The sequence below is a fragment of the Polyodon spathula genome, chromosome 8 (assembly GCF_017654505.1).
Source record: "Polyodon spathula isolate WHYD16114869_AA chromosome 8, ASM1765450v1, whole genome shotgun sequence".
NCBI classification, from domain to species: Eukaryota; Metazoa; Chordata; class Actinopteri; order Acipenseriformes; family Polyodontidae; genus Polyodon; species Polyodon spathula.
The window spans coordinates 1,373,734-1,385,098 of NC_054541.1; the positions used below are offsets into that span (position 1 = coordinate 1,373,734).

Sequence of the window (11,365 nt, forward strand, 5' to 3'; positions counted from 1 at the left end):
TGTACTAGAGACTGACCACACCCTGAATCCAGGAGAGCCTGAGTTTTTGTACCATTCACTGTAACAGGAATAACAAAACCCTTGTGCTGAAGTGACTGAGGTAATTGAACTTGCCTACCTTGTCGGCTGAGGTCACACTCCACGGGACAGTCCCGGGCGAGTTGGCCCGCCTCCCTGCACGTCTAACTCCTCGGTGGGCTGGTTTCTCTCCCTGAAGTTTTGGAAAGAAGGGGAAACACTGGAGCCATAAAAGGGGCTCGCCGATAAGGCGTCCGCGCGAGACCCCCGTTCGACACTGCAGCAGCCCGTGGGTATCCCCACCCTGCCCCAGTTCCCGGGCCGGGAGTTCCCACCGACACCCCCTGACCAAATCCTAGACTACCCCTTCCCCCAGTCCCTTCGCCCTCTCTGGGGCCGGTTGAGGGGACGATCCGGGAGCCGCACTCCTCCCCGGCAGTTTTGCAGGCATTGGCTCCGCTGCCTGGTACTGCTTGCTAGATCACCCGCCCGATCCAGAGTATCTGGTGCCTGTCACTGGACCCATAGCCGCGGACCCGGGGCCAGACACTCCAGAAACCGCTCCACCACGATCAGCTCCACCAACCTAGCTTTGGTGACCGCGTCCGGGTTCAGCCAGCCCATGGCGTAATCCTTTAGCCGGTGGGCAATAGCTCGGACGTGCTCCCCTGTCGCAAATGGTTCCTCCCGGAATCTCTTACGGTAGCCCTCCGGGGTGGCCCCCACACGATTCAGGATAGCTGCCTTTAGCAGGGGTTAATCCAGCATGTGCTCCGGGGACAGCGTCCTCGCAGCTGCTTCAGCCTCTCTGGTGAGTTGGGGTAACAAACAACTAGCCCACTGGGCATGGGGCCACCTGGCCGAGATCGCCATGGCCTCGAACACCTCCAAGTAGGCGTCAGGTCGATCCTCGGCCGTCATCTTGGTGGGTCTCTGTAGGGAGTGGTCTGGAGCTGCGGGTCTGGCCGCCCCCTGCACTGCCGCGGTGAGCGTCTGTCGCAGAAGGTCCATCATCGCGGCAAACTGGGTAGCATCCATCGCTAGTCTGCTCCTTCTGTAGCTGCACTGCTTGGGGCAGTGCCAGTGAATCCCACCCTGACACCACGTGTGGAAGGGGTGTGGGTAATTCACTGACTAGGAGACAGACAGGTGTAATTGAAAACACCACACAGGTGCCCAGTTTTATTTTTGACAGTTCTTACTTTTTCCGGCAGAGGGCACTGTTGACCGTGGGCTGCCTATCAACGATGATAGACAGCACCACAGAAATACCACAGCTGGTACGTGAACAGCAAGTGCACTCGCAGGTGCTCAAAGAAATAATAATGAAAACAGAACAATGGAAAAAGAAAACAGTAATAAAACTACAAATAAAAGGTGGTGCACTCGGCAGCGTTATCCCGGTCGACGCTACCCGCACGACCCGGATCAACGTCCTACTCTGTAGGCTAACTAGCCTGCTTTTTTACAATACTCCGGGGTCTGCCCAAGGGTTCCCCGCTTTCTTTGTCTCACTGTGAAACACTCTTTGTTTCGTCTGATTCCCGGTCCTGAATCAGAGCTTCCGCACTCTTGGTGCGTCTAAGTGGGCAGACCTGAGGAGACAGCAGAGCGTTACTTTATAGGACCAACAATCACCCAAGACTCGCCTCTCAGCCATTCAGAGAGGGGGAAAGTCCACACACCCACTTTCCCACCTCCCCGTGTCACTGCCATGACTCACAGGCGGCTGTTGGGCGATTGCCGCCCACTTCCTGGAGCCCTGTGAACACGCCAGCAGAGTCAGCACAGATCTCTCCCTGCTACAAGTACACATACAGGGCTCGGATAAATACTAGTACAAGAGTTTTTTTTTTTTAATTACTGTATGAGGTCTCTGCTCTAAATGTAGTTGGCAAGTGGTTCCAGTCAGAGCAGCAGCAAAAGCAAACAATTTTCTACCCAAAATCTCTTCACTATAGGTATTCTAAAATATTTAGTAACACTGACGTTTCACAATCTGTATCTACTAGAAGACTCTTGAAAAAAACTGTTTAAATAAACAGGTAGTGCATTTTGTGCCCCTTTTAAGAAGAGTCAGTTACCAATGATAGTTCCTTCTGTTTGCAGGTGTCAATAACTTTAACCTGGAATATAAGCTGCAATGATGCTCTAGTGAAGTACACTGAAGTATAAACCTACAGATCCTGTTAAATATTGTCAACATAGACTATACTCATGACAAAAACGGTTCAAGTGACGTTAAACTTGTTTAAAAAGTAAGGAAATACCAGTAAAGTTTTTTTTTTTTTTTTTGGAATCGCCAATTATTTGACCCCCGTTTTCTCTCCAATTTGGAATGCCTAATTGTTTTAAGACCCTCTCAAACCGCTGCTGCTGCTGCAGGCAAAGACAAGCACATGCAAACTTTAGTCCTCCGAAACGTGCTTCAAGCTGTCATCAACCCGCTTTCTCTCTGCCACACTATAAGCCCCACACAGTGAAGCCACCCAGACCTATCACACCGTCTGAGGACTCGCGCAGATCCGATAAGAAGACAGTGTAGATACAGGGATCACCCAGCTGACTTCAGCACTCCCCATCTAGGCAACGCTTGGCCAATTTTGCGTCGCCCCCTGGGAACTCCCGGCCACAGCCGGTGATAGCATAGCCCGGATTCAAATCAGCGATATGCTCAACACTGCCATCTATCTCCCCTTACCTGCCAGACAGTTATAAATGCTTTTGGTTTTTGGCAGTGGTTTCAGGTTGATTTCTCTCAAACGGGGGCACCAGGATCTCTTTGTTTTTTATGGACCATGCACAATCGTCGATCGGCGCGCCTTGGCAGGTTTGCATGACAAACACAGTCGCCACCTTGTATCCTGTTGCAACCGTTAGTGGGCCTGGGTAAAACAAAACCTGGAGGGTCTATATGTGGCACTCCAGAGCCAGGGGGTGAGTTGAATTCCTCTTCAATAGCCCCCGCTCTGTCCCGTCCCGAATATGCAAAACTAAAGACCCGTCTCTTTGGTGTATTTCATTATTGGAGCTATAACATAGGAGTAAAGAAAGATACCTGCAGTTAATGCTTATTTGAATACTGATACAAAGTTTGCATACAAAGTGTGTATGAATATTGAAGAGATTAATAAGAACATAAGAACATAAGAAAGTTTACAAACGAGAGGAGGCCATTCGGCCCATCTTGCTCGTTTGGTTGTTAGTAGCTTATTGATCCCAAAATCTCATCAAGCAGCTTCTTGAAGGATCCCAGGGTGTCAGCTTCAACAACATTACTGGGGAGTTGATTCCAGACCCTCACAATTCTCTGTGTAAAAAAGTGTCTCCTATTTTCTGTTCTGAATGCCCCTTTTTCTAAACTCGATTTGTGACCCCTGGTCCTTGTTTCTTTTTTCAGGCTGAAAAAGTCCCTTGGGTCGACACTGTCAATGCCTTTTAGAATTTTGAATGCTTGAATTAGGTCGCCACGTAGTCTTCTTTGTTCAAGACTGAACAGATTCAATTCTTTTAGCCTGTCTGCATATGACATGCCTTTTAAGCCCGGAATAATTCTGGTCGCTCTTCTTTGCACTCTTTCTAGAGCAGCAATATCTTTTTTATAGCGAGGTGACCAGAACTGAACACAATATTCAAGATGAGGTCTTACTAGTGCATTGTACAGTTTTAACATTACTTCCCTTGATTTAAATTCAACACTTTTCACAATGTATCCAAGCATCTTGTTAGCCTTTTTTATAGCTTCCCCACATTGTCTAGATGAAGACATTTCTGAGTCAACAAAAACTCCTAGGTCTTTTTCATAGATTCCTTCTCCAATTTCAATATCTCCCATATGATATTTATAATATACATTTTTATTTCCTGCGTGCAGTACCTTACACTTTTCTCTATTAAATGTCATTTGCCATGTGTCTGCCCAGTTCTGAATCTTGTCTAGATCATTTTGAATGACCTTTGCTGCTGCAACAGTGTTTGCCACTCCTCCTACTTTTGTGTCGTCTGCAAATTTAACAAGTTTGCTTACTATACCAGAATCTAAATCATTAATGTAGATTAGGAATAGCAGAGGACCTAATACTGATCCCTGTGGTACACCACTGGTTACCACACTCCATTCTGAGGTTTTTCCTCTAATCAGTACTTTCTGTTTTCTACATGTTAACCACTCCCTAATCCATGTACATGTGTTTCCTTGAATCCCAACTGCGTTCAGTTTGAGAATTAATCTTTTGTGCGGGACTTTGTCAAAAGCTTTCTGGAAATCTAAATAAACCATGTCATATGCTTTGCAATTATCCATTATCGATGTTGCATCCTCAAAAAAATCAAGCAAGTTAGTTAGGCACGATCTCCCTTTCCTAAAACCATGCTGACTGTCTCCCTGAATACTGTTACCATATAGGTAATTTTCCATTTTGGATCTTATTATAGTTTCCATAAGTTTGCATATAATAGAAGTCAGGCTTACTGGTCTGTAGTTACTTGGTTCCGTTTTGTTTCCCTTTTTGTGGATCGGTATTACGTTTGCAATTTTCCAGTCTGTCGGTACAACCCCTGTGTCAAGAGACTGCTGCATGATCTTGGTTAGCGGTTTGTAAATTACTTCTTTCATTTCTTTGAGTACTACTGGGAGGATCTCATCCGGCCCAGGGGATTTGTTTATTTTAAGAGCTCCTAGTCCCTTTAACACTTCTGCCTCAGTTATGCTAAAGTTATTTAAAACTGGATAGGAACTGGATGACATGTGGGGCATGTTGTCAGTATCTTCCTTTGTAAAAACTTGTGAAAAGTAATCATTTAACATATTTGCTATTTTTTTTTCTTCCTCTACGATTTTGCCATTTGTATCTCTTAAACATTTAATCTCCTCTTTGAATGTTCTCTTGCTGTTGTAATATTGGAAAAACATTTTGGAATTGGTTTTAGCTCCCTTAGCAATGTTCATTTCTATTTCTCTCTTGGCCTTTCTAACTTCCTTTTTGACTTGCGTTTGCAGTTCTGTGTACTCTTTCTGCGTACTTTCTTTTTGGTCCTTTTTTAATGCTCTGTAAAGTGCCTTTTTTCGCTGAATATTTTTTTTAATTGATCTATTAAACCATTTTGGCAATTTAGTTTTACATTTAGATTTGTCTACTTTAGGGATATAATTGTTTTGCGCCTCTAGTACTACATTTTTGAAGAACAACCATCCTTCTTCTGTGGGTGTTTTCTCTATTTTACTCCAATCTACTTCTGTTAGTCTCTGTTTCATGCCTTCATAGTTTGCTTTTCTAAAATTGTAAACCTTAGCTTTAGTCATTACTTTTGGGGATTTAAAAAACACTTCAAATGAGACCATGTTGTGGTCTGAGTTTGCCAGTGGTTCTCTGACCTCTGTTTTAGTTATTCTATCTTCGTTATTTGAAAAGACTAAATCAAGGCATGCCTCCCCTCTAGTGGGTGCCTTCACAAATTGTGTTAGGAAGCAGTCATTTGTCATTTCCACCATTTCTATTTCATCCTTCGCGCTACCCACCGGGTTTTCCCATTTTATTTGGGGGAAGTTGAAATCCCCCATTAGTATGGCTTCTCCTTTGCTACACACATTTCTAATGTCATTGTATAACAGATTATTGTGCTCACCGTCTGAATCTGGCGGTCTATAGCATGCTCCTATCATTATGCCTTTTGAATTTTTGTCTGTTATTCTGACCCATATTGATTCGGTTTTATTTTCTTTGTCCAGGTTTAACACCTGGGCTTCAAGACTGTTTCTTATGTATAGCGCTACCCCTCCTCCTCTTCTGTACTGCCTGTCTTTCCTATACAGTGTATACCCACAAATATTATATTCGTCCCCATCACTCTCAGATAACCACGTTTCTGTAACACCTATCACATCATAGTTACCTGTTAGTGCAGTAGCTTCAAGTTCTAGAATTTTTTTTCTGATACTTCTAGCATTTAGATAAATACATTTAATGGTTGTCTTACCTGAGTTGTTGTTCTTGTTTTGATGCGGTCTCCCTTCTGTTTTTTTTGTTGATTTCTCCCACCTTCCTTTCTAGTTTAAATGCTTCCGAACCTGCTCGAGGATCTTTTCTCCGAGTAGACTAGTTCCCTTGTTATTTAAATGCAGTCTATCCCGTCTATACAGATAGTCCTCGTTGTAGAATGTGGATGAATAAATGGATGACTGTACAATTGCAGATGGTAAAATTGGTTTCAATTGCAGGTAATTTCCATTAAACAGCTCATTTTAATATAAATAACTGTTTAAATAACACTCCTTGTTTTTTATTTTTGTTTTAAATAATTTAAGAAGAATTGAGTGTACTGCTGTGAAATAGGAGTCTCATTGAAATTGCTGTGTAATAGGGAGTCTCATTGAATGTTATGTAATGGGGAGTCTCATTGAAGCTGCTGTGCAATAGGGGAGTCTCACTGAAACTGCTGTGTAATGGGGAGTCTCATTGAATGTTATGTAATGGGGGTTCTCGATGAAGCTGCTGTGCAATAGGGGTCATATTTCTACCCCTGAAGTGCATGAAAGCCAGATTATGCTCTACAGTTAAAGTAGTAACTCCACACAGACGCACAAGTGATTTTTCAATGATGCTCAAAAAGCTGTTTTATTGCAGAAACAAAACGAAAGAAAGACCACATCAAAAACAATGGAGAGAGAGAGAGAGAGACTCCATACAGCACTTTTTTTTCATGTTCTGAAGATTCAAACACGGACCCTGTATTTCTGAATGTAGCTTTGCTGTTATAAAAGGTGCCAAGTCTTTCACTTAAAAAAGCAACAAAAAAAAAAGAAATCAATTTGTGTCTCTCAATCTCTTGGAAATGTTTTATATAGCGCACAGCAAATGGCCCACAATGAATGAATTTAGATTGAATATCTGTATTGCGCGCCTGTGTTGGTCACATGACTCGTGTCACGTGACTGTAGACTCAACCCTGACATCACCCATGTTTCTTTCCTTTATGCACTGCAATGAAAAAGAGAAATAAATGACAAGTGGGTAGCAATGTGAAACACAGACTATATTCATGCAAAAACTGTTCAAGCAACGTTAAGCTTTCTCAAACAAGAAACTGCAAAACTAATGCAATTACTAGTTAATATTTTTGTTTTATTTGGAATCAGCAATTATCTTACCCCCATTTTCTCCCCAATTTGGAATGCCCAATTGTTTTAAGACCGTGTCTCATCGCTGCTGCTGCTGCTGCTGCTGCAGCCCCCTCGCAGTGACTCGGAAGATGCAAAGACAAGAGCCCTCAAGCTTTAGTCCTCGGAAACGTGCTTCAAGCTGTCAATCCACCCGCTTTCTTTCTTTCACAGTGCAAGCCCCACACTGTGAAGCCAACCAGACCTATAACGCTTTCAGAGGACTAACACAGATCCAGTGGCAAGAAGACAGCCAGCTCGCAGGCAGGCACCTGGTCGCCAGAGGAGTCACTGGTGCGCCACAATGTAGAGACAGGGATTACCCTGCCGACTTCAGCACTCCCCATCTGGGCAACGCTTGGACAATTTTGCCTCGCCCCCTGGAAAGTCCTGGCTACAGCCGATGATGGCATAGCCCGGATTCAAATCAGCTATTTCCAGGCTATAGCTCCTACACACACTGAGACACTCGCATACGCTCAACACAGCCAACTATCTCTCCTTACCTGCCAGACAGTTATAAATGCTTTTGGTTTCTGGCAGTGGTTTCAGGTTGATTTTATTCCCGAAGATGGCCACCACTTGGAACCTCTCGAATGGCGGCACCAGGACCTCTTCGTTTTTAATGAACCACGAATAATCGTCGATCGGTGCACCTTGGCAGGTTTTCATGACAAACACAGTTGCCGTCCCGTAACCTGTTGCAACCTTTAGGCTTCGTGAAGTGGAGGTGAACTGGCCGAAGCGGACGATTTGACCCAAGCTCACTTTTGTGGGCTTGGAAACGCCCCTGTACACATTATAACAGTTTTTAAATTTGGTTTTCAGCTTTTTCAGGGCATCAGTTAAGTAAAAATGCAGCGCCTTGAACGGGAACGCCTTGTAATTCTTTCCACCTCCGATTCTGACCGCTGCGTTGAAGTCGGTGTAAATGTATTTGGTGGAGTAAGCATAGACAGCCGTGGCTTGTTCTGGTGTCAGGCCTTTGAGAGGTTTGTTTTTCATTTCCATTTTAGCCTTAGACCAAGCATTTCTAAAGTTCTCGCTGTCTTTCAATTCTTTCTTCAGGTAAAATGTTTGCACTTTTTGTAACATTTTGTCTCTGCAGCCTTTATATTGATCATCTAGGGACTGCTTTGCGAAGTCCATCACTATTGGAGAATTCTGAAAATAGAAAAACAAATGACCACCACTCATAGACAGTAGATTTTGAGCAGTGGAGAAAGTCATAATGATCACAAAATCTCCTAGTTGGATAAAACAGTTGGGTTTTTTTTGGAATCGCCAATTAATTTCACCCTGTTTTGTCCCAAATTTGGAATGGCCAATTGTTTCTTTAAGCCCTTGTCTCACCACTGCTGAACCCCTCAGTGCCTTGGCTGGGGACAGACAAGCACACTCAAGAGTCCTCCGAAACAACAACGTGCTTCAAGCTGTCAAGTCAAGCCGCCGGCTTTCTGTCACACTACAAGCCCCACACAATGAAGCCAACCAGACCTGTTGTGCTGTCGGAGGACTAATGCAGATCTGGTGTCAACAAGATATTTTTAAACTTTAGCTCTTCATGTTTTACTACTAAGTCAATGAACTGATCTCAGGGAGAAGTACTCCAGGATCAGGGTTGAGAACCACTGCTGTAGCATGTTTAGACAACCCCAGTTCACTACATAATTGTGCCTGCTTTCATCCCTTTTTGATTTCACTGATAATGTAGAGTTTATCCTTGAGTAAGATAGACACTCGTTTAGTGCTCGCCATGTTAATAAAGCACATGTACTGTAATCAAGAGCAACGCTCAAGCAGCAAGCGTGTAATACCTGCCGCGCAGACGTGCTGCGTGCCATCGTGGTGCGTGCGTAATAACAGCAAGCATGTACTATAAGAGTATGCAATAAACAAGCTTTTTAAAAAGGACTTAATACGATATTTATTTGGGCCCAAAATACAGGTACATTATATCAGAGTGTACATTATATACCAGGTATGTTGTAAACGAGTTTGACTAGGCAAGTAAGAATGCTTTAAAAAATAGACATGTTAATAGATTACACCGTATAATAATATATTTTTTTTTTGTTCCTGGGTAGTAAGTGTTATTTCCTAATTGCTTATGCCTCAAAACTACAGAAAATGGCTATTATTCCCCACAAACTTTGCTTTTGTGACCAGGACAGTGATATTTCAAAATATCACTATTTCCAATGGGAAAACGGGCAAATGTATGTCTTTTCATTCACATAAGAAAGAAAAAAACAACATATGAATCCAAATTAACATGTATTTATACTAAAGTAATATAAAAATGACTACAAAAGATTTAGAAGTGAGTAGTTTTTCGAGATTTAGGATTATACTGTAAATACTACTGTAAAAAATACTGTAAATCTGATTTGGTCAGAATGAATGGTCTCCTCAATGCTGAGAAGTACAGGCAGATACTTATCCATCATGCAATATCATCAGGGAGGCATCTGATTGGCCCCAAATTTATTCTGCAGCATGAAAATTACCCCAAACATACAGCGAAAGTCATTAAGAACTATCTTCAGCGTAAAGAAGAACAAGGAGTCCTGGAAGTGATGGTATGGCCCCCACAGAGCCCTGATCTCAACATCATCGAGTCTGTCTGGGATTACAAAAAACTTCAAAAACTGCTTGCAAGTGTACCTAGAAGAATTGATGCTGTTTTAAAGGCTAAGGGTGGTCACACCAAATATTGATTTGATGTAGATCTTTCTTCTGTTCACTCATTTTGCATTTTGTTAATTGATAAATATAAACTATTAACATGTCTATTTTTGAAAGCATTCTTACTTTACAGCATTTTTTCATACCTGCCTAAAACTTTTGCACAGTACTACTGTATATATATATATATATATATATATATATATATATATATATATATATATATATATATATATATATATATACTTGCTCTTAGTTAAACTGGCTCTTAGTTTAGCACTGAAGACAGTTCCTGTTTGTACTGTATTGTGTTGTTAACCTATTCTTTTTTAATGTGGTGAATTGAACACTAAAGGGAAATTACAAACTTACCGGGTTAGGGGCATGAGGGGTCACAAGCTGCGCGGCCAATAGGAGAAGGAAGCAGAATTTCAAGAGGGATGCAGCCATCTTCACAGTCCTGTTAGTTCAGATACTCTTAGGAACATGTATATAGTGACCATATGTATTGATTTTAGAAAGAAAGAAAGAAAGAAAGAAAGAAAGAAAGAAAAAGAAAGAAAGAAAGAAAGAAAGAAAGAAAGGGCTGTCGCTTAATCAAAATATATGGGCTTTACTTGATTAACTGGTAGATTAATCAGTGCACAAAGGAAGAAAAGAGAAAGAGAATAACAGAAAGAAAGAAAGAAAACACAAGGATAAAAGAAAGAATTAACTAAAAAAAATAAAGAATGAATATAAGTAGGGCTAGACGTTTTGAGTGTTTATTTTCAATCTCTCTCTCTCCCTCCCTTTTAAACCTGTAATCAATAATTGTTTTTAAGCCTTGAAATGATCAAATGCACAGTAAATGACTGCATGTTATTAAATGCAATGTAAATGACTGCATGCTGTGAAATGCACAGCATTGTGTGTGTGTGTGTGTGTGTGTGTGTGTGTGTAATATATATATATATATATATATATATATATATATATATATATATATATATATGATTCAATATTTTTCCTATTCATTTAAAGTGTGGAACCCTGTAATGCTAAAAACAAATAAAAAAATAAAAAAATACCACCTTTGTCCACTGTTTGGGGGCCCTTGGAACCTGTCCACTCATTGGGTATTTTTTTTTAAATTGCATTTATTTATTTATAAAACAAACAAAATAAAACACACACCTGCACTCCAATAGTGCAGGGGCACACAAAAAACAAAAATGATTTTTTTTTTCAATATTAAATTGTAAGCTACAGTGCTCTGTTTACAAGATGGCTTCACATATGCCATTCAGAACTACCTTTCCCATCATCCTCACGTATGCATGATGGGGGTGATAGGAAATGTAGTTCTGAAGTTACATTATGCGTATCGACAGTATCCCACATATCAGTGTAAGTACAGCTGCCTCTGGATTTATTCATACCCTTGATTCAGTGTAACAAAAAGATGTTTTTAGCAAAGCAAAGCAAGTGTACATAATGTTTTCTTTGCATAAATCCATGCAA

General features: G+C 41.6%; 1 protein-coding gene across 1 annotated transcript in view; it reads right to left on the reverse strand.

Moving 5' to 3' along the window:
• Nucleotides 1-6,602: 6,602 nt before the first annotated feature.
• Nucleotides 6,603-11,365, reverse strand: part of LOC121320221 (NAD(P)(+)--arginine ADP-ribosyltransferase 2-like) — an 8,056-nt gene continuing 3,293 nt past the window's right edge. The window contains exons 2-4 of the mRNA XM_041258473.1: nt 10,235-10,322; nt 7,681-8,338; nt 6,603-6,995 (exon numbers count right to left, since the gene is read on the reverse strand). Coding sequence (XP_041114407.1) covers nt 6,970-6,995; nt 7,681-8,338; nt 10,235-10,312 — 762 coding nt within the window. The 5' untranslated portion in view covers nt 10,313-10,322 and the 3' untranslated portion in view covers nt 6,603-6,969. The remainder of the gene's footprint in view (nt 6,996-7,680; nt 8,339-10,234; nt 10,323-11,365) is intronic.